Here is a 27,918-nt window from a genome sequence, read left to right as displayed (position 1 = left end):
AGGCCCGCTCTATGATGTCTTTACATGTGCTTGCCCGTAGCAGCAATACGCCGCGGGGAGCAGACAGCCAGACACACTGCAACGATGTGCGCAGCGTACTCGCACATAGCAGCCACTCTACCTGCTCTGAGCTAGGCAGAGAGCTCCCACAATGTCCGAGTATACTGCGACTCACACATCGCAGTGTGTATGCTCATAGCGGCACAATAGAGACAGATTTGCAGATTTTCCTTCAGACCCATTGAAGTCAATGGTAGCAAAATCTGCTGCGGATTTTCTGCAGCAAATACGCTGCAGAAATTCCGCAGGGAATCCGTCCATGTGAATGTACCCTTACGGCTCAAGAAAACAGACAAAATGACCGTGCATCGACATAGCCTTAAAGCCGCATGTCAGTAGGTAGCAGTGTCCATTGAGAGGATTAAGCAATCGTTTTTTTTTTTTTGTGTGTCATTTTGTGTCGATTTTTTGTGTCATTTGTGTGTGTGTATATATATGTTCGCATCTAATCATTTTTCAAAATTCTTGTGAAGTTTTCACACATCTTCCAGCACTGTGCATTCAATTAAAGGACTAGCTACGCATTTTCTATTGGATGTGCATGCAGTTGCAAAACTACAACTCCCAGCATGCTGTCCGGGCAAGTCCGGGTAGTTTTGCAACAGCTGGAGGCACCCTGTTTGGGAAACACTTGCCTATGGATCAGATTCTATAGGAATGTAACCTAACCAATAGAACACTGATCTATAGGAAAATTCAGGCAATTCAGGTTTATCAGAAAGTAATGAAAACAAATAGGTTTATTAACGATTAGCATATACCCTGGGAACCAGGCGGCTTTCAATAAAAATAAAAAAAAACGCCACTCCCAAAAACAAGGCCTCAGGGCACAGCAACTGTACACATTCCAGCACTAATTAGCAAGCAATTTAATGCTGGATTGTATGCAGCTGCTAGGACGTAGAAGCCATATGGTGGCCGCGGAGGGACATTTCTAACGCCGCTTTCTGAAACGGCCCCCTCTGTCTCCTGAACGACGAGTACTTTCTGACGTCATCACATGGTGCCGGGTGTCCTGGTGTAGAGGGGAACTCGCGGACTGTGAAGCTGCTACAGGCTGGTGGCCAGAGGTGAGTGTGGTGTGTGACACTCGTCTCCTCCGCTACCAGCCTGTAATGGTGACCTTCCCTGTCACCCCCACCATTTATGCCATGGTGCCTACCAGTGTCACCCACTACCTCTGAATTTGTGCCTCCCAGTCACCCCTACTACTTTTTGGTAATGGTGCCTCCCAGTCACCCCCACTACCTTTTTGTAATGGTGCCTCCCAGTCCTTCAGCTTCTATGGTCTCCAAGCTGTGGACTAGAGATGAACGAATTTACAGTAAATTTCATTCGTCACGAACTTCTCGGCTTGGCAGTTGATGACTTTTCCTGCATAAATTAGTTCAGCTTTCAGGTGCTCCCGTGGGCTGGAAAAGGTGGATACAGTCCTAGGAGACTCTTTCCTAGGACTGTATCCACCTTCTCCAGCCCACCGGAGCACCTGAAAGCTGAACTAATTTATGCAGGATAAGTCATCAACTGCCGAGCCGAGAAGTTTGTGACGAATCGAATTTACTGTAAGTTCGCTCATCTCTACTGTGGACCTCCAGATGTTGCAAAACTACAACTCCCAGCATGCCCGGACAGCCAATAGCTGTCCGGGCATGCTGGGAGTTGTAGTTTTGCAACATCTGCAGGTCCGCAGATTGGAGACCACTGCTCTATAATATGCCTTCTGCATTATAGAGAAGTGGTCTCCAACTTGCAGACCTCCAGAAGTTGCAAAACTACAACTCCCAGCATGCCTGGACAGCCGTTGGCTGTCCGGGCATGCTGGGAGTTGTAGTTTTGAAACATCTGAAGGTTGGAGACCACTGCTCTATAATATGCCTTCTGCATTATAGAGAAGTGGTCTCCAACCTGCCGACCTCCAGATGTTGCAAAACTACAACTCCCAGCAAAACTACAACTCCCAGACAGCTGTTGGCGACCACTGAGTTTGGAGACCACTGCTCTATAATATGCCCTCTAGTCACCCCCTCAGCCCTGTTTTCCCCCCTCACAACTAGGAGCAATGGTCCCTCCCACCTCAGTCTATATAATGCTTTTAACACCCCCGCCCGCCATCCTAATGGTGTCTCCCTTCTCCTCCCTTTACCCATTGTGCCCTCATACATTGTGCTAATAAATCCCAGTAAATGGCCCCCAGGTTCCTGAGTGAGAGCCCCGCGTTGGGGTGACTGTTCCCTAAACCCAGTGAATTCTGTAAATACTGAAGACACATGGATGGCTCTGTCTCCTTATAAATAATTCTGATAAGTGGGGTCCCGGTGAGCAGACCCCCATATACATAAGGCATCGGAACCATCCTATAATGTTCAGGCATGTCACTAGGGGGCACCATAACATTGGGATCAGTGGTGGTCTGACCTGGGAGGTCCCTGTGGCCTAATACTTGCACAGTGACGCTCCTGCCCCTATGCTTTACACTAACAGCGATCATTAACTATTTACAGGATGGGTCATATATGGATGAATAAAGCTGTAGTAATAAAAAGAGCATTCGGCTATATACGGAAGTGGTGCGGCTCACACTACACACTAGACTATACCGAGATGTCTGTTGCACAATACCCAATGGGGGAGATTTATCAAAACCTGTCCAGAGGAAAAGTAGCTGAGTTGCCCATAGTAACCAATCAGATCACTTCTTTCATTCTTCAGAGGCCTTTTTAAAAATGAAAGAAGTGATCTGATTGGTTGCTATGGGCAACTCAGCTACTTTTCCTCTGGATAGGTTTTGATAAATCTCCCCCAGTGCCCAAATATCTAAATAAAATGTATACAGAGTAACAGTCCTATTAGGTATAATCTGTACTATATACAAATGAATCCTCTACTAGGAAGGAAAATGAAGTCAATCAATCTAAATATGTAGCATGAGATGCATTTACAGTGATCCCTCAACTTACAATGGCCTCAACATACAATAGTGTCACCATACAATGTTCTTTTCTGGTTCATTGTAACTTGAAACCAGACTCAACATACAGTGCTACGGACAGTCCAGATCTACCAAACATGTTAATGGCTGGAAGAACCGACCAATCAGAATGGACATTCACTGGTAAAACACCTGTATTACTAAAGTGCATGCACTGACTGGTGTCTGGTAGCGCCTCCTCCAGTACAGGGAGGTACTACATGTTCTCTACTACTCGTTACCTGTGCCAGGGATAGCTGCTCCAGGTAAGGGCGGCTCCATTTTACTTTTTTTTTGGGGACACTGTGTAGGGCCCTAAAGAAGCTTCTGTCCTCTACATAGACAGTGATGACAGCTTCCAGCAGATCTTTATTACTTTTATATGGAAGAACTTGCTTTATCTATATTAGTTCTCTACTTAGTTTTCTTTAAAGGAAAACTGTCAGCTTGCTCAACCCCCACACTAACCAGCAGTACTGGCTGTTAGTGCGGGGGGCGCGGATCAGTTTGATGCTTACCGTGCCCAGATCCGCCACGCCGTTCGGCCGTAACCTTCTATTTGCGCTATATGCTAATTAGGTGCTAACTTGCACCAGCCGGGCTAACTGGATCTCTGACGTCAGCATTTTTGGCTGCAGCGCCGCCCAGCTCATCAATATTCCTCCCTTCACCTCTCCCTCTTCTCCCCACTCTGTAATGAAGAGGGAGTGGAGGAATATTGATGAGCTGGGCGGCGCTGCGGCCAAAAACGGTGACGTCAGAGATCCAGTTAGCCCGGCCGGTGCAAGTTAGCACCTAATTAGCATATAGCACAAATAGAAGATTAAGGCCGAACGGCGCGGCGGATCCGGGCATGGTAAGCATCAAACGGATCAGCGTTCCCCGCACTAACAGCCAGTACCGCTGGTTTGTGTGGGTGGAGCAAGCTGACAGTTTTCCTTTAATCCTCACTTTTTCCTATTTTTGGATGACATTTTGTGGCTTCAGAACCAATTACCAGGTTTCCATAGAGTTATGGGGGGAGATTTATCAAAACCTGTCCAGAAGAAAAGTTACTGAGTTGCCCATAACAACCAATCAGATCGATTCTTTCACTTTGCAGAGGCCTTGTTATAAATGAAAGAAGCAATCTGATTGGTTGCTATGGGCAACTCAGCAACTTTTCCTCTGGACAGGGTTTGATAAATCTCCCCTATGGTCTCAACATACAATGGTCGTCCTGGAACCAATTGATATTGTAACTTGAGGGATCACTGTACTACACATGAAGAAAATGTATAAAAGGGCTTGTTATGAGGCTGCTGCAGGGCCCCGCTATAGAAAAATAAAAATACAAAATGGGTAAAAAGATCTGCAGCTGCACATGTAATTGAAGCCTAGTGGGGCGTGTATAGGCTTCACACTTATCTCACTAGGTAAAGTGCTCGTAAAATATAGCAATGAGCGGTGGCTAAGTTCATAAAACCCTTCCATATCATGTGTATTGCCAAAATCAGTGTATTGCAACTCAAAATCAGCAGATGTGCAAACCAAAAGGAGCAAATAAACCCTGCTTGGGGCCTTTTCTAGACACAAAAAAACAGTCTAAAGATAATGATAAATGTCGGCCTTTGTTACAGGATATATGTCTATTGAGAGGTACTGTGCACCTCCACCATATTGACTTATTTTGAGTTCACCATACCTGCTCCATTCAGCTATATTTTACACCCATAACTTGTTTTATTAAGAGCCGAGGAACGTGCTCTCGAATCACCCAAAGTGCAAGAAAAAGTGCAAACGTGTTACACAAAAAAAAAAATGTGCACAAAGGATGTGGTCTAACGCAAGCCCTTCTCCGATAGGAGAGAGGCCCCCAACAAACCTTATTCTTTGCCTCCGGACCAAAAGGTACCTGCGAGGTTCCAGGTTCAATGTCCCTTTTCGCCGAAGCTACTAAGGGACCACAAATGCTCCTGGCATCCCCCTTGGCGTTAGCCAAAGTATCTGCCCCGCAGAGCCAATAACGGTTGGTACCCTGCCAAAGCAGGAGTACCCGGGGTGTTTGCAGGGAGGTGCGGAACCTAATGGCCACACACACCTCCCCTAGACCGCGACGAGGGACACCCAGAAGGGCTACCGCATCCTGACAAATCCTGTGGACACACAACACGCAAAAAGTGACACAGTGAGACAAAAAGAAATAAATAAGTGAATGTGTTCAGATATACTGCCCGGACATCCGGCCGGATCTATAAAAAATTTCTCTGATCCAGCCAGAAGGCCGGGAATCAAGAGGTGAGTGCCACAAGGTGAAGAGTTCATGGTGCCCGTGCTTCCACTCAGTGAGTCAATCCTCCCAGTGAGTTTCGGCACCTCGGGGTCACCACTCCCCGAGGCACTAAAGTACCTCAGCTCTAGACCCTCTCAGCCTCATGGCGAGACCCGGAGGAAACTGGTCACATCGGGGCAGCCATCGAGCTGATTCCTCAGAACCAGCCCTGGAACGCCCCGATACACCTGCTCCCTACCATGCAGCACCCATCCCCACCAACTCCACACCGGCGTCGCCTGCCACCGGCATGAAGCTGATAAGAACAGATACTACACTTGATCTTAGCCAAAAGGCCGAGAAGCGATAACACTTTACCTGTATGGGACTGCATATATAATAGTATCTAGTGAGATAAGTGTGAAACCTATACACGCCCCACTAGGCTTCAATTACATGTGCAGATGCTATCTTATTTTATTTCTATTTAACACTTTTTATCTATTTGTTTTTGTTTTACTTTTTTTTTATAGTGGGGTCCTGTAGCAGCCTCATTACAAGTCATTTTATACATTTTTTTTTCACTTGTAATATATATATATATATATATATATATATATATATATATATATATTTACTTAATTTTCTACACTATTGGGAGATAAGTTTGTATATAGTATAGATTATACCTAGTAGAACAGTTACTCTGTATACATTTTATACAGCTGTTAGCCCCATAGACAGTGAATAGCTGTTACATAGGGCACTTGGGGATGTTATTCAGTTGACTGATAGGGTCCTATCAAACCTCCAGTGATTACTCATTCACTTCAATGGGAGCTGAGCTGCAGTAACGCAGCATGGCCACTACATAATGTAATGTGTATGCAGGCGCCTCGGCTGTATGCCAGCCATTGGCACCCCACTGATTAGATATTGATGGCATATCCTGAGCAGGCTGTCAATCAAAAGAGCCTGGAAAACCCTTTAAAACCAATGCTGTACAATGGCAAAATAGGATTTGGTTATAGGTGCCGACTCTCCTAGCACCCTGTCTTATCAAAGTTCATAGGTTATGTTTTAAGAGCACCCTGGAGTCTTGTACCTGAAGATGGGAGTCTCTGTGGCCTTTATGCAGTACATGGCTGTTTACAAACCAATGTTCCTTCTATTATAGATTTAGGCCTGGCATCACTGATATTATATTGTGCTCCCTGGAAGCTCATGGCTGGAAGTTCATAATAGAGACATGAATGTGCTTAACTTGAATGTTTGTTTTTTTTTTTCTTCTTTTAGGTTGAGCCATCTATAATACAATGGACTGGGGCAGGAGTAATAGGTTGGACAGCGTTATAGTTTTTGCCATCAAGCTTAGGCTGGGTTCACACTACGTTTCCTCCCATATGGGAGCGCATACGGCAGGGGGGAGCTAAAACCTCGCGCTCCCGTATGCCTGCGTATGTGCTCCCGTATGTCATTCATTTCAATGAGCCGGCCGGAGTGAAACGTTCGGTCCGGCCGGCTCATTTTTGCGCCGTATGCGCTTTTACAACCGGACCTAAAACTGTGGTCAACCACGGTTTTAGGTCCGGTTGTAAAAGCGCATACGGCGCAAAAATGAGCCGACCGGACCGAACGTTTCACTCCGGCCGGCTCATTGAAATGAATGACATACGGGAGCGCATACGAAGGCATACGGGAGCGCGAGGTTTTAGCTCCCCCCTGCCGTATGCGCTCCCGTATGGGAGAAAACGTAGTGTGAACCCAGCCTTAGACAGCTTCTGACCGGAGAGGTAGGTCTTCTGAGAAATACAAAATTTGGGGAAGGGGTCCAAATGGAGCATTATGGAAGCACTCCAGTTTTTTTGTTTTGTTTTTGCTGATATGGTGCAGCATAGACTTTGATTAAGAGAATAATGGAAAGGTTCTTGTGTATTCCTTATGCTTACCTGTTTTATTTGATGTGGCATGCATGGGTTTTCAGCCATGTTTGCTTCTGATTCAGAGCAGAAATTAATTTGTCATGCTGCCTACATTCCCCATAAGATTATGTTCACAATGGGGAATTTCCAAGCGGAATCAGCCGAAAAATTCCACATGGAAATTCCGTTGCAGCAGAGTCCCATTGTTTTCATGGGATTCTGCTGCACTGTGCACACCGCAGAATTTCCACTTCGTGTCAATTCTTTGGTCTCAGAAATGCATTGCCATCTATGAAGATGGCACATTTCTGAGTGGTGCTTGCGCTGGCAGAACATGCAAATTTACGAAATTCCGCAAATTTTCTACTGTGTGAACATACCCTAAATCAGTGATGGCGAACCTATGGCACGCGTGCCACAGGTGGCACGCCAAGCCCCCTCTGTGGTTACGCGGCCACAAGCCCCCGTCACATTCCGGACATCCCTGTGTCCCGAAAGGTTATTTTGGGACACAAGGATGTCCCGGTTAACTCTCTGCAGTCCCGCGTTAGATTTAAAAACGCAGGGACCGCCGGGAGGTAGAGCACGCAGGGACGTCAAGTCACTGACGTCCCATGCGCGCGCACATAAAGCAGAGCGGAGCATCGGGGAGGACCGAGGATGACGCGCGCATGGTAAGTGACCAGCGGGACGTCATCTTCGGTGTTCCGACACAGACATACAGCCTCCAGCCATACACTGTATATGGCTGGAGGCTGTATGTCTGTGGGGGAACACTGCCTGCCTAATGTGGGGTAACACTGCCTGCCTAATGTGGGGTAACACTGCCTGCCTAATGTGGGGTAACACTGCCTGCCTAATGTGGGGTAACACTGCCTGCCTAATGTGGGGTAACACTGCCTGCCTAATGTGGGGTAACACTGCCTGCCTAATGTGGGGGAACACTGTCTGCCTAATGTGGGGTAACACTGCCTGCCTAATGTGGGGGGAATTATACTGCCAACCTTGTGGGGGGAAATTATACTGCCAACCTTGTGGGGGGAACTATACTGCCAACCCTAATGTGGGGGAACTATACTGCCAACCCTAATGTGTATTATGATTTAATTGCTGTGCTGGCACTTTGAGGGGAAAAAAGTTGGCGTGCATTACGGTTCGGGCACTCGGGCTCAAAAAGGTTCGCCATCACTGCCCTAAATCCTCAGGCTTTAGGAGTTGTTGGTTTAATTTACCTAATGAGACAACCCTATTCACCTGGCTAAACTCCAGCCACCAGAAGCCTTAAAGGAGTACTCCGGTGGAAAAAAAAAATTTTTTTTAATCAACTGGAGCCAAAAAGTTAAACATATTTGTAAATGACTTCTATTTAAAAATATTAACCCTTCTAGCACTTTTCAGCTGCTGTATGCTGCAAAGGAAGTTGTATAGTTGTTTTCTGCCTTACCACAGTGCTCTCTGCTGACACCTCTGTCCATGTCAGGAACTGTCCAGAGCAGGAGCAAATCCCCATAGCAAACCTCTCCTGCTCTGGACAGTTCCTGGCATGGACAGAGGTGGCAGCAAAGAGCACTGTGATCAAACAGAAAAGACCTATACAACTTCCTCTGGAGTATACACCAGCTGATAAGACACTTAATAGGGGACCTTTAAAACGTAAGTTTTATTAACCCTTTAAGGACGCAGGGCGTACATATACGCCCTGTGCCCATTCCCCTTATATGACTATTTTATTTTTCCGTATACGGAGATGTGTAAGGGTTCATTTTTTTCCACCATGATCTATAGGAGCCTTAAAGTCCCATCAAAACAAAAATGGTTAAAAAAAAAAAAAAAACTATAGATCATGGTGGAAAAAAATGAACCCTTACACATCTCCGTATACGGAAAAATAAAATAGTTATAGGGGTCAGAAGAGGGCAATTTTACACATACTAATTTTCGTGCAAAGAGTTATCGTTTCTAACAGAAGTATAACAGAATCAAACCTATATAACTAGGGTATCATTTTAATTGTATGGACCTACAGAATAAAGACAAGGTGTCATTTTTACTGAAAAGTGCACTGCATAGAATGGGAAGCCCCCAAGAATGGCATGGTTATTTTTTTTCAATTTAGTTTTTTTTGTTTTGCCGTAAACTTTGTGGTAAAAGGATTGATGTCATTACAAAGTAAAATTGGTGTTGCAAAAAACAAGACATCATATAGGTCTATAGGTGGAAAACTGTGAGGTGAGGAGGAAAAAACATAAGTGCAAAAATGAAAAAACCCTTAAAGGGGTACTTATGGAAAACTTTTTTTTTTTTTTTAAATCAACTGGTGCCAGAAAGTTAAACAGATTTGTAAATTACTTCTATTAAAAAAATCTTTATCCTTCTAGTACTTATTAGCAGCTGTATGCTACAAAGGAAATTCTTTTCTTTTTGAATTTCTTTTTTGTCTTGTCCACAGTGCTCTCTGCTGACACCTGATGCCGTATCAGGAACTGTACAGAGCAGGAGAAAATCCCCACTGCAAACCTATGCTGCTCTGGACAGTTCCTGACAGTGTCAGCAGAGAGCACTGTGGACAAGACAAAAAAGAAATTCAAAAAGAGAAGAATTTCCTCTGTAGCTTACAGCTGCTAATAAGTACTGGAAAGATTAAGATTTTTAAAAAGAAGTAATTTACAAATCTGTTTAACTTTCTGGCACCAGTTCATTAAAAAAAAAAAAAAAAAAAAGTGTTCCACCGGGGTACCCCTTTAAAAGGGTTAAAGAGCCACAAAAATAAAAATCCAAAAAACACTACTACCTTATACTATACACAACGGCCGCCACCAGATTACTTACTAGCCACACCTTGGATTATTCATATCCATACTTTCACTGGACTTTTACTCCATTCACAAGTATTAAAGGGGTATTCTAGGAAAAAACTTTTTTTTTATATATATATATCAACTGGCTCCAGAAAGTGAAACAGATTTGTAAATTACTTCTATTAAAAAATCTTAATCCTTTCGGTACTTATGAGCTTCTGAAGTTAAGGTTGTTCTTTTCTGTCTAAGTCCTCTCTGATGACACGGGTCTCGAAACTCCCAGTTTAGAAGAGGTTTGCTATGGGGATTTACTTCTAAACTGGACGTTTCACGAGACAGGTGTCATCAGAGAGAACTTAGACAGAAAAGAACAACCTTAACTTCAGAAGCTCATAAGTACTGAAAGGATTAAGATTTTTCAATAGAAGTAATTTACAAATCTGTTTAACTTTCTGGAGCCAGTTGATATATATAAAAAGTTTTTTCCTGGATAACCCCTTTAAATAGATTCCAGGTACATGAGTATAGATTAGTATCACCACCAAACAGCATTAGTTCATGTGCATCAAGCAGAACAATATATTGGCACCACAACTTTTCCAATACTGTCATTACTGACTATGTTCATTATTAGTGGACGCTTATTATTAGTAAATATTTTTATGACCACATTCAAGGCTGCCGTCCAAATTGTAAACAGTATTCGTCCTTTATTAGTAGATGTTATTATAGACCGCAGTTCACATTCATAATGCTTTATTTGCATATAATTTTTTTCCCACAGCAATATGAAAATAAAGATAAAGCACTATTCACATTACTTATGCGTTTCTCAATGGATGTTATTATAGAACATTTCTAGGGGTACTCCGCTGCTCAGCGTCTGGAACAAACTGTCCGGAATGCTGGAGCCGGGAGCTTGTGACGTCATAGGCCCGTCCCCTCATGACATCATGCCCCGTCCCCTCAATGAAAGTCTATGGGAGGGGGCGTGACAGTCGTCACGCCCCCTCCCATAGACTTGCATTGAGGGGGCGGGGCGTGATGTCATGAGGGGACGGGCCTATGACATCACGAGGTTTCGGGACAGTTTGCTCCAAACGCTGAGCAGCGGAGTACCCCTTTAAAGTTCACATTTGTCATTTGTTATTTGCAGATAACTTTTTTTCCACAGCTTCTGATGCAAGTTAATGAGACTTTCAAATAAGGAACTATTTACATTATTTGTGAGTGTTTTATAGGTCTCCATTAGAGATGAGCGAACTTACAGTAAATTCGATTCTTCACGAACTTCTCGGCTCGGCAGTTGATGACTTATCCTGCATAAATGAGTTCAGCTTTCAGGTGCTCCCGTGGGCTGGAAAAGGTGGATACAGTCCTAGGAGACTCTTTCCTAGAACTCTAACCACCTTTTCCAGCCCACCTGAAAGCTGAACTAATTTATGCAGGATAAATCATCAACTGCCGAGCCGAGAAGTTCGTGACGAATCGAATTTACTGTAAGTTCGCTCATCTCTAGTCTCCATATTCACATAACCAGGTTACTCCTAAACTTCACCTTCAATCTCTCAGCTGCATACACCAGTTAGTGCACAATGTCCCCATAGCAGCTCAGCTCGCTTACAGTAACCAAAGAGTACCTGTCACCAAATAAAACTTTTAATGAAGGGTTCCCTGTGTAATTAGCAGACCCTTTCTTATTCACTTGCTTTTAAAATTATCAACATAAATTTGTTTAAAATGTAATAGAAAAATCGCTGTAAAGTGATCTTCACTGCTGCTTCTAGGAGTTTCAAAACTACAACTCCCAGCATGCTGGGAGTTGTAGTTTTGCAACATCTGGAAGAGCACAGATTGGAGACCACTGCACAGTGGTCTCCAAACTATGGCCCTCCAGATGTTCCAAAACTACAATTCCCAGCATGCCCGGACAGCCAAAGGCTGTCTGGGCATGCTGGGAGTTGTAGTTTTGAAACTCCTAGAAGCAGCAGTGAAGATCACTTTACAGTGATCTTCACTGACTCCTCATCCACTTGCCTGCCGCCTCCACTTGTGCCTGCCGCCGGTCCCCAATCCCCAATGCCGTGCCGGTCCCAGGTATGTGCCACAGCTCTCGGGGTCCTCTTCCCCCGCTCTTCCCGACTTCTAGGGGCGGGCAGAGTGGGGGATCTGATCTTGCACCCCCCGTCAGCTGAGACACTGTGATTGGTCCACAGGGACCAATCACAGTGATCGCTGACCAGGGCCATGCACAGATGGTCCTGGGGGGGCTTGCAGAAGTTGTCTTCCACTGGTAACAGTGGGACTTCTGCCTGTTAACCTGTGCAATGCCGCCGGATTAACTGAATGCCTTATATAAACAGAAGGATGCGCAAATTACCGGCACAATCCGCCGTTTATATAAGGCATTCTGCGGAAAGAGGTTAAACATTGACTGATTTCACCATACAATAGGTTACATTCCCCCAAAAAAGCAGCTGATAAGTACTAGAATAATTAAGATTATTAAAGAAGTAATTTATAAACCTGTTTTAACTTTCTGGCACCTGTTGATTAGAAAAAAAAAAAATTCCACCGGAGTACCCCTTTAACAGTTAAGACTCATAAGTGAATTGGTGTCAGTTCACATTACATGCAGTTTTGTTGTGTTTTCTTATTTACAGTGCGATTTTTTTTTTTTTTTGTGAAATATTGCCATGAGGCGAAAGTCATTTGACGCATAATACAGTGAAGTATTTAGGCTGTTTTTGCACACTTCTATTGCATTTTCACACATTGCTCACTAAGGGTGCATTCACATCACAATTTTTCATCCTACATTTTCTCACGATTTTTAACTTTGAAATTGTACAAATCTGCACGCCGAGTCGTGTCCATTGACTTCCATTCATTAATGATAGACAACAAATGCATCAGTTTTGATCCGCATCCGATTTTGCACGATTTAAGATCGGAGGTAAAATCGTGATTGACCACGGTTTTTCGTCCAGATAAAAAATCTGATCAAAATCGGATCAAAATCGTGTCTGAATTTTTTTTTATTATTGATGTCTATGTAAATCGCATGGAATCGTGTGATTCCAACAGATTAATCGCACACGATTTTTTTTCTACACATCCACAGTAGACTTCAAAACACAAACACTTCAAATATATAAAACTTTATTGCCATTGGCATACATATTTATTTTAAAAACAGGATCAGATTTTTATTGAAAATCGGATGGAATTTTCATCTGTACCATTTTTGGATACGATTTTAAATCGGAGAGCAAAGAAATTTTTACATACGATTTTATACGATTTTTTGCAATTCCGATTTCGTCCGATTTTATGGTCCGATAATTGGATGGTTAAATTGTGATGTGAGCCTAGCCTAAGAATACTGAATCGATATTATAATAATCTGCAAATATTTAGCAGCTATGCTCGCAGTACATTTTTTGTATCATTTTGGAATAAATATCTTTTCATAGACACTGTTGTACATTTAAGTTGACTGGATACATATTATACATACACCTCTTTTCATACACTTATGTGAACAAATATTTATACCTATTGCCACACGTGTCATCACAGTGACTATACTAGCGAACAGTATATATTTTTCTATATAAGGACAAGTAACTGTTTAAGGCTGCATTCACACCTCGTTTTTGCAATACGGTTGCGTATCCAGTTTGATTTAAAAAAAAACGTATCGCACCGTAGTGCAAACATACATAGACATTTCACTGTAAACCGTATGCCAACCGTAGCATCAGGTTGTGTACGTTTTACATCATTTACGGTTGTATGCGGTTTTTAACGGTACACCAAACCGTAGTCTACTACGGTTTTGTGTCCCAGTCAAAAACCGTATCCAACCTGTATATGGTTATTTTAAAATGGAGTTCTATGGTAACCGTATGTGCATCCGGTTACATCCGGTTTGCACAATACGGTTTTTCATTTTTTTTTTATTTTTTTTTTGGGGGGGGGGGAATTCAATAAAAAGAAGAACTTTATTTAAAATGTTGACAAACTTTAAAACCGTATATATTTTTTTTCAAGAAAAACATATTAAAACGTATTAAAATGTATGCAAACGTATATCCGTTTTTAAACCGTATATAGTTTAAAAATGTGAGGAGGCATATACGGTTGCATACGTTTGCATACGTTTCGGTCCAGTTTGGTGACATGCGTTTTTTTAACAGAAACTGGATACCGCAACAGTATTGCAAAAACAAGATGTGAATGCAGCCTAAGGAAAACTTTTTTTTTCTAATCATTCTGGCACAATTTTTTTAACATCCCTTTAACAGAGCAAAAAAAATAAAAAAATGCAAACCGCAAAACATATAAAGAAATCTATAATTTCATCTAGTTACCAATGAATTCAAAAGGCCTCCGTGTATTGTATTGACATCAATTAGACTTCTAGAGCAAGAGCTGCTCAATGTCCACTGCTCCAAAAAATAAAGGGAACACTGAAACAACACAATGTAACTCCAAGTCAATCACACTTCTGTGAAATCACACTGTCCACTCAGGAAGCAACACTGATTGACAATCAATTTCACATGCTGTTGTGCAAATGGAACAGACAACAGGTGGAAATTATAGGCAATTAGCTAGACACCCCCAATAAAGGAGTGGTTCTGCAGGCAGTGACCACTTCTCAGTTCCTATGCTTCCTGGATGATGTTTTGGTCACTTTTGAATGCTGGCGGTGCTTTCACTTTAGTGGTAGCATGAGACTCAGTCTACAACCCACACAAGTGGCTCAGGTAGTGCAGCTCATCCTGGATAGCACATCAATGCGAGTTGTGGCAAGAAGGTTTGCTTTATCTGTTAGCATAGTGTTCAGAGCATGGATGCGCTGCCAGGAGACAGGCCAGTACATCAGGAGGCATAAAGGAGGGCAGCAACCCAGCAGCAGGACCACTACCTCTGCCTTTGTGCAAGGAGGAGCAGGAGGAGCACTGCCAGAGCCCTGCAAAATGACCTCCAGTAGGCCACAAATGTGCATGTGTCCACTCAAACGGTCAGAAACAGATTCCATGAGGGTGGTATGAGGGCCCGATGTCCACCGGTGTGGGTTGTGCTTACAGGACATTTGGCATTTTCCAGAGAAAACCAAGATTGGCAAATTGGCCACTGGCGCTCTGTGCTCTTCACAGATTAAAGCAGGTTCACACTGAGAACATGTGACAGATGTCTGGAGACTCCGTGGAGAATGTTCTGCTGCCTGCAACATTCTCCAGCATGACCGGTTTGGCGGTGGGTCAGTAATGGTGTGGGGTGGCATTGATGCTATGGACTGGCCTGCCCGTTTCCCAGACCTGAATCCGATTGAGCACATCTGGGACATCATGTCTCGCTCCATCTACCAACACCACGTTGCACCACAGACTGTCTAGGAGTTGGCAGATGCTTTAGTCCAGGTCTGGGAGGACATCCCTCAGGAGACCATCCGCCACCTCATCAGGAGCATGCCCAGGCATTGTAGGGAGGTCATACGGGCATGTCGAGGCCACACACACTACTGAGCCTCATTTTGACTTGTTTTAAGGACATTACATTAATGTTGGATCAGCCTGTAGTGTGGTTTTCCATTTTGAGTGTGACTCCATATCCAGACCTCCATGGGTTGATAAATTTGATTTCCATTGATAATCTTTGTGTGATTTTGTTGTCAGCATATTCAACTATGTTAAGACCAAAGTATTTCATACGATTAGTTCATTCATTCAGATCTAGGATGTGTTATCTTAGTGTTCCCTTTTTTTTTTTTTGAGCAGTGTATACTAGTAGGAGCCTCTCTCCCCTAGCCAAACCCAGTTTATTTGTTTTTGCAAAACTGAAGATTTTTGCGGACTCACTAAAATGCAGCAGCTGGCTCACATTGCCTGCAGGAGTGAGAGGATCTGACTACACTCCATCATTGATACAAAAGGGGAAGAATTATAAGAAGATCCTAGGTCTCACCAGGGAGATCATTCAGCTGCTGACTGGAGAGGTGAGCGCTACTGGCACATTAGATAACACCTTCCGAGATGTCTGGATGATGACTGTATCACTTTGTCTCAGGTTCCTATAAGATATGAGGACATCACGGTCTACTTTACCATGGAGGAGTGGGAGTATGTAGAAGGACACCAGAACCTCTACAAGGATGTCCTTATGGAGAATGCTAATCTTAAATCTAATGGTAAGGGCTTTATTCTTTGAGGGTAACAAAATGCATAGCCTACTGCAGTGATGTCCAAACTGTGGCCCTCCAGATGTTGCAAAACTACAACTCCCAGCATGCCCGGACAGCCAACGGCTGTCCGGGCATGCTGGGAGTTGTAGTTTTGCAACATCTGGAGGGCCACAGTTTGGACACCACTGGCCTACAGGCTACTCCTTTGTATCTTTAGGGTGCGTTCCCACAGGGCGTATACGCAGCGTCAAATTTTACGGCAGCAGCGGGAAATACGCTGCGTATCCCTTGCTCGCTATACACACAGGGCTTTCCGGCGGCAGCCCTATGTGTGCAGTGAGTTTTGGAGGCGGGGCCGCGTGCCGGCGTGTCTGTGACGCGCGGCCCCGCCTCCAAAACTCACTGCACACATAGAGCTGCCGCCGGGCATGCTGGGAGTTGTAGTTTTGCAACATCTGGAGGGCCACAGTTTGGACACCACTGGCCTACAGGCTACTCCTTTGTATCTTTAGGGTGCGTTCCCACAGGGCGTATACGCAGCGTCAAATTTTACGGCAGCAGCGGGAAATACGCTGCGTATCCCTTGCTCGCTATACACACAGGGCTTTCCGGCGGCAGCCCTATGTGTGCAGTGAGTTTTGGAGGCGGGGCCACGTGCCGGCGTGTCTGTGACGCGCGGCCCCGCCTCCAAAACTCACTGCACACATAGAGCTGCTGCCGGAAAGCCCTGTGTGTCTAGTGAGCAAGGAATACGCAGCGTATTTCCCGCTGCTGCCATAAATTTTGCGCAGCGTCAAATACGCTGCGTATACGCCCTGTGGGACCGCACCCTTAGATGTAAATGCTTCACAATCCTCTGTACCAGCTTTGTCAATAGACACATGAAGATCTTTATTCAGCAAGAGTTATAGATATTTTTTTTTTTTTTCGTGATAAGGTGACCATGGTATTACAAACGCAAAGACCATGGATCAAGAGAGGAATAACATTGTTGAGAAGATATTTAATCTCACTAAAGAAATCATTCACCTGCTGACTAAAGAGGTGAGGAATTTTGGGAAGTATTCACCTCATCAGGCCAATAAAAAGGTTATTGAAAGTAATATTTTGTCCCTTTCTGCTTTCATCAAGTGCTCAGGAGGCAGAGCTCTTCATGTTATGTGCACAGAGCTCTTTGTAATAAGAACTTGCCTGGCCCCTCCTCTCAGCTTTGATTGACAGCGCTAGCATCCAATCAGGAGATCACTACAGCTGTCAGTCATGGCTGGGAACAGGGGCTGGTGAAGCTCTGGGCACTTAAAGCGTTACCGTTATTAAAAACAACTTTGGACCTATCGATCAGACATGTCAAATGTTGTTGATCACACAGGGTGTCACTCCTGGTACCTGCTGAGATTGAGCGTAGAAGTCTATGCACTGAAATGTACAGATCTTAAGGGGAGATTTATCAGGACCTGTGGAAAGGTAACGTTGCTGAGTTGCCAATAGCAACCAATCAGATCGCTTCTTTCATTCTTAACAAAGCCTGTAAAAAAAAATGAAAGTAGCGATCTGATTGGTTGCTGTGGGCAACTGGCCAACAGGTTTTGATTAATCTCCCCCCTTGTTTTTAATGACAGTAATGCTTTACAGGGGTATTCCAGTATGACATTTTGTTTTTCTTTTTTATATCTCCAAGACAAAATGTCATAGCAGGACCTGTCTATTCAGTCAATCACTGGCCAAGATAGGACACTGCTGTGACCAGTGACTGGCAGCTCCTTCTCCGATACAGTCTTGTAATCAGGAACAGGATGAGTAGGTATCACTTTTTCTTTCTTTTTTTAACCCCAGGCACAGCAGTAAATACACTTTTTTTTTTATATTGGAATACTACTTTAACAAGTTGATTTTTTTGGTGGTGGCGTTCAGCAGATCAAAATAATTTTTTTGGGTCCTGCAGGGTTGATTTTTAAATCAACTGATGCCAGAAAGTTAAACAGATTTAAAATCTAAATCCTTCCAGTACTTATCAGCTGCTGTATACGACAGAGAAAGTTCTTTTGTTTTTTTTATTTCTTTTCTGTCTGTCCACAGCGCTCTCTGCTGACACCTCTGTCCATGTCAGGAACTCTCCAGAGCAGGAGAGGTTTGCTATGGGGATTTGCTCCTGCTCTGGACGGTTCCTGACACGGACAGAGGTGTCAGCAGAGAGCACTGTGGTCAGATAGAAAAGGACTTCCTTTGTAGTATACACCAGCTGAAAAGTACTGGAAGGATGTTGATTTTTTATTTTTTTTTATTGAAGTAATTTACAAATCTGTATGACTTTCTGGCACCATTTGATTTAAAATAAATTGTTTTCCACCGGAGTACCCCATTAAAGTGGGTATTCCTATTTCAACTAATGTAGTTATACTTGTAGAGCACGTCAAGTTGCTATTTTTGCAAATACATTAATTTATCAAACTTGCCACCTTTCCTGACATTCTTGCTTCTTTTCTTTTACAAGTTATGCTATGCTGGAAATACCCCTTTAGGATAGGGCCACACATTGTCTATTCATTGCACAGCGAGAAATATGCTGCAAATTATGCTACTAGCAGACACACAGGGCTTCCCCGCAGCAGCCCTGTGTGTGCACTGTTTGGAGGCGGGCCCGTGTGTCACAGTAACATCAGCACACTGGCCCTGACTCAAAACCTCACTGTGCACACGGGGCTGCTGTGGAGATGCCCTGTGTGTCTGCTAATAGAAGAGTACACAGTGTATTTCCTGCTTTGCAGCGTAAAATACCCTACGTATACGCAATGTGTGACCCCACCCTTAAAGGAGTACTCTGCTGCAGAGTATTCCTGCTCCGTCCTGCAAAATAAATGAAAATAAGCCATCTCTCACATTCCTGGGTTCCAGCAGAGCGCCACTACAGCTGATCGGTCCTCCGGTCCATCCTCTTCATACTTCCGTGTGTAACGAAGCGTCACAGGGCGCTCAGCCTATTGCCAGCCGCCGCGATGTTCTGCCTCGGCCCATAATAGGCTGAGCACCATTTGACGCTTCGTTCACCCGGAAGTATGAAGAGGATGGACCGGAGGACCGAACAGCTGTAGTGGCGCTCTGCGGGAACCCAGGAAGGTGAGAGATGGCTTATTTTCATTTATTTTGCAGTTGCAGCCCGGGCAGGACGGAGCAGGAATACTCTGCACCAGAGTACTCCTTTAAGCAGAAGGTATCATTACTCCCGTACTCTGGGTTGGGCTTTCAGCACTTTTGATGGCTCAAAACTAATAACATAGGGGGAGATTTATCAAAACATGTCCAGAGGAAAAGTTGCTGAGTTGCCCATAGCAACCAATCAGATCACTTCTTTCATTTTTTTTTAAAAGGCCTCTGAAAAATGAAAGAAGCGATCTGCTATGGGCAACTCAGCAACTTTTCCTATGGACACGTTTTCATAAATCTCCCCCATAGTTCGTAAGATTAAAAAAAGACTAAGGAGCCCGTCTCTTCCTGCTCATTTTACCAGTCTACTGCTTCTCACCTGAACACTCTGGCCCCCATCTTCCAAGACCCGCTTGTGTCAAACAGCAGTAATGGCCCTCTCAGCCAATCACCATCTGAGTTATGTCTGCAAAAGTACCACTGAAGGTAGCTAACACCAATGAGACTTATATCTATTCTGAAATGAATGCAAGAAAACCTTTCAGTTCATTGTACCTACCCAAAATGGATTTGTGTGAGGGAATAGTACAGTGTTTCCCAAGCGCAGCCCCCAACAGGTCATGTTTTCAGGATTTTCTTAGTCTTTAACAGGTGATATAGCTATGGCAAGTTCATTAGGCATCATCACAAGTGTTCTCTGTATAGAAAATCCTGAAATCATGACCTGTTGAGGGTACTTGAGGACTGCGCTTGGGAAACACTTAAAGGGGGCTCTGGGAAACCAAAATCATAGCCCATCCTTTCCCTCTCACCAAGCTATGTGTTTGTCTAAATATCATTAATTAGCTATATAGAACAGTTTTCCTCTTTCAGCTGTCACTTACATGCAGGGAGTGGGAGAAATATGTAAATCTCAAATCCACCTTGTCTCCTCAGTAAGAGTAGACTGCTGCCATTCAGAGCACAGCATGATTTATTGCTGGGGGAAAGGATAGTTTAAAAGCAAAGACATGTAGTGTGTGAGGCTTACTGTTTACAACACAGCATGTACACAGATAGTGAAAGTGAAAGCAATTGGCTGGCAGCCATTACACAGAGCTGCACTGACCTCTGGGAGTTGAAGTCTGTACTGTAAGCAAAGAAAAAAAGTATTTAGTAGACATTAGGGGCCAAAGGAGCTGCCACAACCACATGGAAAACTACTGGAGACACAGAACAGGTAGTGTGGTGGCTTTGGGGCATTTTTATTTTTCTTAACTTCCCCAGATTACCCCTTTAAATAGTAGATCATTTTGCAAATCAATATAGGAAATAAAATTCATGAAGTTTTTATTTATAGTGTTAAATGTTATTATATTGTATAGAAATATATGATAATATGGGATTGTGGTACTAACACTACACCCAGTAACATGGATGAAAGTTCATGGAAATCATTGCTACCATCACTGATACACGAGAGGGAGAATGATGGGAGGATCCTAGAAGTCACCGATAAGATAATTGAGCTGCTGACTGGAGAGGTGAGTGCTGGTGGGAATGCTGGGACCTTATATAGTAACACCAAGGAGTAGTATGTGTGGATGATGACTGTATCATTGTGTATCAGAATTCGGTTAGACATGAAGACTTGAAGGTATGTTTCTCCAAGGAGGAATGGGAATACGTGGAAGGACACAAGGATCTCTATCAGAGCATCTTGAAGAGTGAAATACTTCAGGCCCATGGTAGGTGAACACTGTTGTATGGTAGATAGTACTTTAGAATTATAGGGGTACTCCGCCCCTAGACATCTTATCCCCATTTGTGCACAAATGAAACATCACAGAAAAAGGAAACAGGCATCGTCAGAACAGGATTGGCAGGGGATTGGGGCAGCTAAGTATGTAATTTTTTTTCTCCACCCAAAGACATTTAAAAGAAAAAAAAAAACTCTAAACTTTCCTGTTCAGTAAACCCCTTCTACTTCCTCTCCAATCTGTTGTAGTTTCCCGCAATAAAAAATACTAATATTGGTAACCTAATCCGTTTTTTTAACTCTTTTAAGAAGTGGATATAGTTGTGTAACTTTGATGCCACTTGGAAATGCTTATGTTTGCAAAACCACTGTCTACAAAAAATTCAGCTTTACATACTTTTGTAGCCCTAATCTGTGCCAGTGGTGGGGAACATTAAAAGACATATTGCAACATGATCATCTTAGATTACAGACTGGTGATAAGATTGATGCCCAATGATGAGAAGAACCTGGTACTAATGGAATTAGTGTTTTGTTTACATCCTTATTTTTATTTGTTTCTTACCTACAGATGCTTCGTCTTCTTCAGATTTCACAGAAGAAAAGCCACTCACATGTCCGAAACAAAGCAAAGATTCCCCAGAGAGCTCCTGTGTCATGATGCAAAACCCAGAAGTGGTGAAGTCCAGAAAATCTTGTCATCAACAAAATATGGAAAAACATAAAGAGAACCACAAAAACCAAACACCTGTTTCTTGCTGTAAATGTGGAAAATCACTTAAAAGAACTAAAGTTGAACAAATGGAGATAGATACAGCGGACTTTACGGAGAGGAAACAGTTCTGCAGAAAATGTCTATTAGGCAAGAGAGATAAGGAAATCAAGAATAGGCCATTTTGTTGCATAGAGTGTGGTAGATGTTTTTCTAACAAGGGATGTCTTGAAGATCATCTAAGTATACATACTTTGTCAAAAAGCTTCCCATGTTCAGAATGTGATAAAGTTTTTACTAACAGTGCCTTTTTTTGAGAATCATATGAGAATGCACACAGGAGAAAAACCTTACAAATGTGCAGAGTGTGGCAAATATTTCAGTACTGTTGGGAATCTTAAAACCCATAACAGAGTTCACACTGGTGAGAAACCCTTCCCATGCTTGGATTGTGACAAAACCTTCAGGTATAAGTCACACCTTGTTGCCCATCAAAAACGTCATAAAGGAGAAACACTGCAGTGTTCAGAGTGTGAAAAATGCTTTGTCTATCAGTCGCATCTTCTTAAACATCTCAGAGTACACACAGGGGTAAAACCATTTCAGTGTCCGGAATGCGGGAAACGTTTTCGTCTAAATGCACATCTCACCCAACATGTAATACCTCACACAGGAGTAATAGTAATAGTTATGTTTTGTACTTACCCTTTAGTGAAGGATTTAATTTGGGGAACCCTAATACCCTATCTCTCATATCTATCTATCTCCTATCTATCTATCTATCTATCTATTATCTATCTCATATCTACCTATCTATTATCTATATATCTATCTATCTATCTCATATCTATCTATCTCACATCTAGACAAAGAAGATCTCTTTGACCGCCGGCGGAGACAAATTTGCGAGCTAAGTGCCTCACTATTTCATAGTTTCACATTTGCATCTATTACACCATAGCTGTATAGCTCTCCGTGTTTTAACTGCATTTTCATGTTTCACCTATATCTTTGTGCTGGCAGTGTGCTGCTGCATTCTTCTGTTGCTGTATATTTAGCCTAGTAGCGTGCACCTGTAGACCAGGTCCATATAATAGTTTGGTATCAACTAAAGTGCTGGCTGACTTATTCTTTGTCTGTATTGCACATACGGAGGAGTGGCTACCTCCATGTTGGCCTTGCACCCCACCCACCTCTATCAGGTGTGTATATAAGGTGTCTTTGATGTTCCAGACCCTGCCATGCTTGCTGAATTGTTCACACAGAGGCATATTCACAGTGTAGGGTCCGTCCCAAGGAGGCCACCTTATCGCGGTGGGACGGTCCAAGCTATTTAACCGCCGGCGGAGACAAATTTGCGAGCTAAGTGCCTCACTATTTCATAGTTTCATATTTGCATCTATTACACCATAGCTGTATAGCTCTCCATGTTTTAACTGCATTTTCATGTTGCACCTATATCCTTGTGCTGGCAGTGTGCTGCTGCATTCTTCTGTTGCTGTCTCATATCTATCTATCTCATATCTATCTATCTCATATCTATCTATCTCATATCTATCTCATATCTATCTCTCATATCTATCTATCTCATATCTATCTCATATCTATCTATCTATCTCATATATATCTATCTCATATCTATCTATCTATCTCATATCTATCTATCTCATATCTATCTATCTATCTATCAATCTCATATCTATCTATCTCATATCTATCTATCTATCTCATATCTATCTATCTATCTATATCATATCTATCCCACTGCTGCCAGCATCTATTTGTCATTTACTTACAGCCTATTTAGATGCCGAGACAGGGGATAAGTTATAGATTGTGGGGGATCCGAGCGCTAGGACCCCCTACAATCTCCTGAACAGGGCCCCTGCAGTCTGCTGGAAGGGGGTGCTGAACCCTGCACGGAGCTTCCTGCGGGGGACATTGGAATGGCCACTTCCGGCAGACTGAAAGGGCCCCGTTATGTGCCCCTCACTTATAATGCCCCCCTGTCATGTGCCCCTCACTTATAATGCCCCCCTGTCATGTGCCCCTCACTTATAATGCCCCCCTGTCATGTGCCCCTCACTTATAATGCCCCCTGTCATGTGCCCCTCACTTATAATGCCCCCTGTCATGTGCCCCTCACTTATAATGCCCCCTGTCATGTGCCCCTCACTTATAATGCCACACTGTCATGTGCCCCTCACTTATAATGCTCCCCTGTCATGTGCCCCTCATTTATAATGCCCCCCTGTCATGTGCCCCTCACTTTTAAGTAAGGGGCAGATGACAGATAGATAGATATAGATAGATATCACTCACTCACTTATAATGCCCCCCTATCATGTGCTCCTTACATATAATGCCCCTGTAATGTTCCCCTCACATATAATGCCCCTTCCTGACCTGCCCCTTCAGAGTGCATTATAAGTAAGGGGCACATAACAGGGGGCATTATAAGTGAGGGGCACATGACAGGGGGCATTATAAGTGAGGGGCACATAACAGGCCCTCACTTATAATGCCCCCCTGTCTTGGGCCCCTCACTTATAATGCCCCCCTGTCTTGGGCCCCTCACTTATAATGCCCCCCTGTCTTGGGCCGCTAACATATAATGTACTTCAACTTATAATGCCCCCTGTTATGTGCCCCTTACTTATAATGCACTCTGAAGGGGCAGGTCAGGAAGGGGCATTATATGTGAGGGGAACATTACAGGGGCATTATATGTGAGGGGAACATTACAGGGGCATTATATGTGAGGAGCACATGATAGGGGGGCATTATAAGTGAGTGAGTGATATCTATCTATATCTATCCATCTCCTATCTATCTATCTTCTATCTATCTATCTCATATCTATCTATCTATCTTCTATCTATCTATCTCATATCTATCTATCTATCTCCTATCTATCTATCTTCTATCTATCTATCTCATATCTATCTATCTCATATCTATCTATCTATCTCATATCTAGCTATCTCATATCTAGCTATCTATCTCTCATATCTATCTATCTCCTATCTATCTATCTATTATCTATCTCATATCTACCTATCTATTATCTATCTATCTATCTATTATCTATCTATCTCATATCTATCTATCTCTTATCTATCTATCTCATATCTATCTATCTCATATCTATCTATCTATCTCATATCTATCTATCTATCTATCTCATATCTATCTATCTATCTCATATCTATCTATATATCTATATCATATCTATCCCACTGCTGCCAGCATCTATTTGTGATTTACTTACAGCCTATTTAGATGCAGAGATAGGGGATAAGTTATAGATTGTGGGGGATCCGAGCGCTAGGACCCCCTACAATCTCCTGAACAGGGCCCCTGCAGTCTGCTGGAAGGGGGTGCTGAACCCTGCACGGAGCCTCCTGCGGGGGACATTGGAATGGCCACTTCCGGTAGACTGACAGGGCCCCGTTATGTGCCCCTCACTTATAATGCCCCCCTGTCATGTGCCCCTCACTTATAATGCCCCCCTGTCATGTGCCCCTCACTTATAATGCCCCCTGTCATGTGCCCCTCACTTATAATGCCCCCCTGTCATGTGCCCCTCACTTATAATGCCACACTGTCATGTGCCCCTCACTTATAATGCCCCCCTGTCATGTGCCCCTCACTTATAATGCCCCCTGTCATGTGCCCCTCACTTATAATGCTCCCCTGTCATGTGCCCCTCACTTATAATGCCCCCTGTCATGTGCCCCTCACTTATAATGCTCCCCTGTCATGTGTCCCTCACTTATAATGCCCCCCTGTCATGTGCAGCTAACAAATAATGTGCTCTGATTTATAATGCCCTCCTTTTATGTGCCCCTTACTTAATATGCCCACTGAGGGTGCAGGACAGGGGGCATTATAAGTCGAAGCACATCATATATCAGCGGCCCAAGACAGGGGGGCATTATAAGTGAGGGCATATGACAGGGGGCTCCTCACTTATAATGCCCCCCTGTCATGTGCCCCTCACATTTAATGCCCCCTGTCATGTGCTCCTCACATTTAATGCCCCTTGTCATCTGCCCCTTACTTAAAATGCCCCCTGAGGGTGCATAACAGGGGGCATTAAATGTGAGGGGCACATAACAGGGGGCATTATAAGTGAGGGGCACATGACAGGGGGCATTATAAGTGAGGGGCACATAACAGGCCCTCACTTATAATGCCCCCCTGTCTTGGGCCCCTCACTTATAATGCCCCCCTGTCTTGGGCCGCTAACATATAATGTACTTCAACTTATCTGTGTCGCAGGATTTATATTCAGTGGGTACAGTGTGTGGCAGTATTATATTCAGTGGGTAAAATGTGTGGCAGTATTATATTCAGTGGGTACAGTGTGTGGCAGTATTATATTCAGTGGGTACAGAGTGTGGCAGTATTATATTCAGTGGGTACAATGTGTGGCAGTATTATTCAGTGGGTACAATGTGTGGCAGTATTATATTCAGAGGGTATAGTGTGTGACAGTTTTGTATTCAAAGGGTAAAGTGAGTTGTAGTATATTCGGAGGGTACAGTGTGTCAGAATTATATTCAAAGGATATGGTGTTTGGCAGTATTATAATAATACTTTTTTCATATAGAATCCGCTGGCACAGTGAAGAGCCGTCTGGGCCTCAAGTTATGCAGCGAGAATATTTAGCTGGACCCGGTGGTATGTACCATCTGAATTAGATAAGGAAAGACTATAGAGAAGACGTCACCTGTAGTCACTGATATTTTTGTGTATTGTCCTCACTGTCCCATCAGAGCTGTAGTCACTTGTAAGTTTTGCAGTAATGATGGGTGAAACAACAACTCCCAGCATCTCCTCACCACTACTTAGGTCATACTGGGAGCTGTAGTTTTAAATGGTAAAAACTTCTTTAGCGCTTTCCCATTCTGTGGCAATTGGTATATTTGATTATTATACTGGATACATTTAATAATATTGTAAGTTCTTTAAGCAACACCTTATTTTCTGTCCACCAAAACAAAATTCTCTAATAGTGCCCCTCCCGAGACTCCACTCTGGATCCGCCCCTGGTACGCCCTTAGAGTTTCCGGTCACTGCCGCGCACGGGGCGGTGATTGGAAAGAGATGACTGCTGATTTGTAGTTTTAAAACATCTGTAGGGCCACAGTTTGGAGACCACTACACAGTGGTCTTAAAACTGTGCCCCTCCAGCTGTCAGTGCATGCTGGGAGTTGCAGTTTTGCAACAGCTCGAGACACACTGATGGGGAAACACTGAGTTAGGGTCTGTTACCCTTGTGCCTCCAGCTGTTGCAAATCTACAACTCTCAGCACGCACTGACAGACCGTGCATACTGAGAGTTGTAGTTTAGCAACAGCTGAAGGTACAGTGGTGCAGAAACACTGAGTTAGGTAAAAAAAAAACCCTAGCTAGGTGTTTCCCCACCAGTGTGCCTCCACCTGTGGTAAAACTAGAGTTCCCAGCATGCATGGTCTGTCAGTGCATGCTGGGAGTTGTAGTTTTGCAACAGCTGGATGTTTGCCCCCCCCCCCCCCATATGAATGTACAGGGTAGATTCACATGGTCGGGGGGGTTTACAGCGAGTTTCCCGCTGCAAGTTTAAGCTGCGGTATTTCAATAAAATTGAAAAACATCTCGAATGGCACTGTTTCCTAAAATGGAGCCTCCAGCTGTTGCAAAACAACAATTCCCAGCATTGCCAGACAGCAATTGACTGTCCAGGCATGCTGAGAGCTTTGCAACAGCTGGAGGCACAGTTAGAAAAACACTGCCGTAGGGTATTCTTTGGTGGCTTGCCTCCGGGTCCGCCCCTATGCAAATCCCTAATTTAGGTCTCAAATGCAAATTGCACTCTCTCACTTTTTGGGGTCTTTGGTATTTTGGGGTCTTTTTCTCTTTTACCCCTTATGAAAAGGTAAAGTTGGGGACTACACCAGCATGTTAGTGTAAAAGAATTTAATTTTTACACTAACATGCTGGAGTTGTCCCATATATTTCATTTTCATAAGAGGTAAAAGGAATAAAACACCCCCAAAATTTGCAATGCAATTTTTCCCGAGTACGGAAACCTCATATGTGGACGTAAAGTGCTTTGCGGGCGCACAACAGGGCTCAGGATTGAGAACG

The 27,918-nt window shown here is 43.6% G+C and overlaps 2 protein-coding genes and 1 pseudogene across 10 annotated transcripts in view; 1 reads left to right on the top strand and 2 right to left on the bottom strand.

The window, feature by feature from the left end:
- LOC130282806 (zinc finger protein 501-like) overlaps positions 1-20,535 on the bottom strand; it is a 53,314-nt gene extending 32,779 nt beyond the window's left edge. Inside the window, exon 1 of one of the 9 annotated variants that reach the window (XM_056531580.1) lies at positions 19,893-20,535. The gene's annotated coding sequence lies outside the window, so the exon portion shown is untranslated. Of the gene's footprint in view, positions 1-821; positions 1,126-1,308; positions 1,424-3,270; positions 3,461-19,892 lie in introns of those variants that run through there. The other 8 variants (XM_056531582.1, XM_056531588.1, XM_056531585.1 and 5 more) reach the window with 8 other exon arrangements.
- LOC130282848 (oocyte zinc finger protein XlCOF8.4-like) lies at positions 1,076-22,338 on the top strand. The gene is made up of 7 exons (XM_056531698.1): positions 1,076-1,130; positions 15,854-16,006; positions 16,078-16,198; positions 17,130-17,236; positions 20,698-20,856; positions 20,943-21,060; positions 21,643-22,338. The coding sequence occupies exons 3-7, from the start codon at positions 16,117-16,119 to the stop codon at positions 22,098-22,100; spliced, it is 924 nt and encodes a 307-aa protein (XP_056387673.1). The 5' UTR covers positions 1,076-1,130; positions 15,854-16,006; positions 16,078-16,116; the 3' UTR covers positions 22,101-22,338.
- Positions 5,557-5,647, bottom strand: LOC130283555 (U2 spliceosomal RNA; annotated as a pseudogene).
- Positions 22,339-27,918: the final 5,580 nt, after the last annotated feature.

This window comes from Hyla sarda, chromosome 7 (assembly GCF_029499605.1).
Source record: "Hyla sarda isolate aHylSar1 chromosome 7, aHylSar1.hap1, whole genome shotgun sequence".
In the NCBI taxonomy this organism is placed as follows: domain Eukaryota; kingdom Metazoa; phylum Chordata; class Amphibia; order Anura; family Hylidae; genus Hyla; species Hyla sarda.
This window is presented reverse-complemented; position numbering and strand designations above follow the sequence as displayed.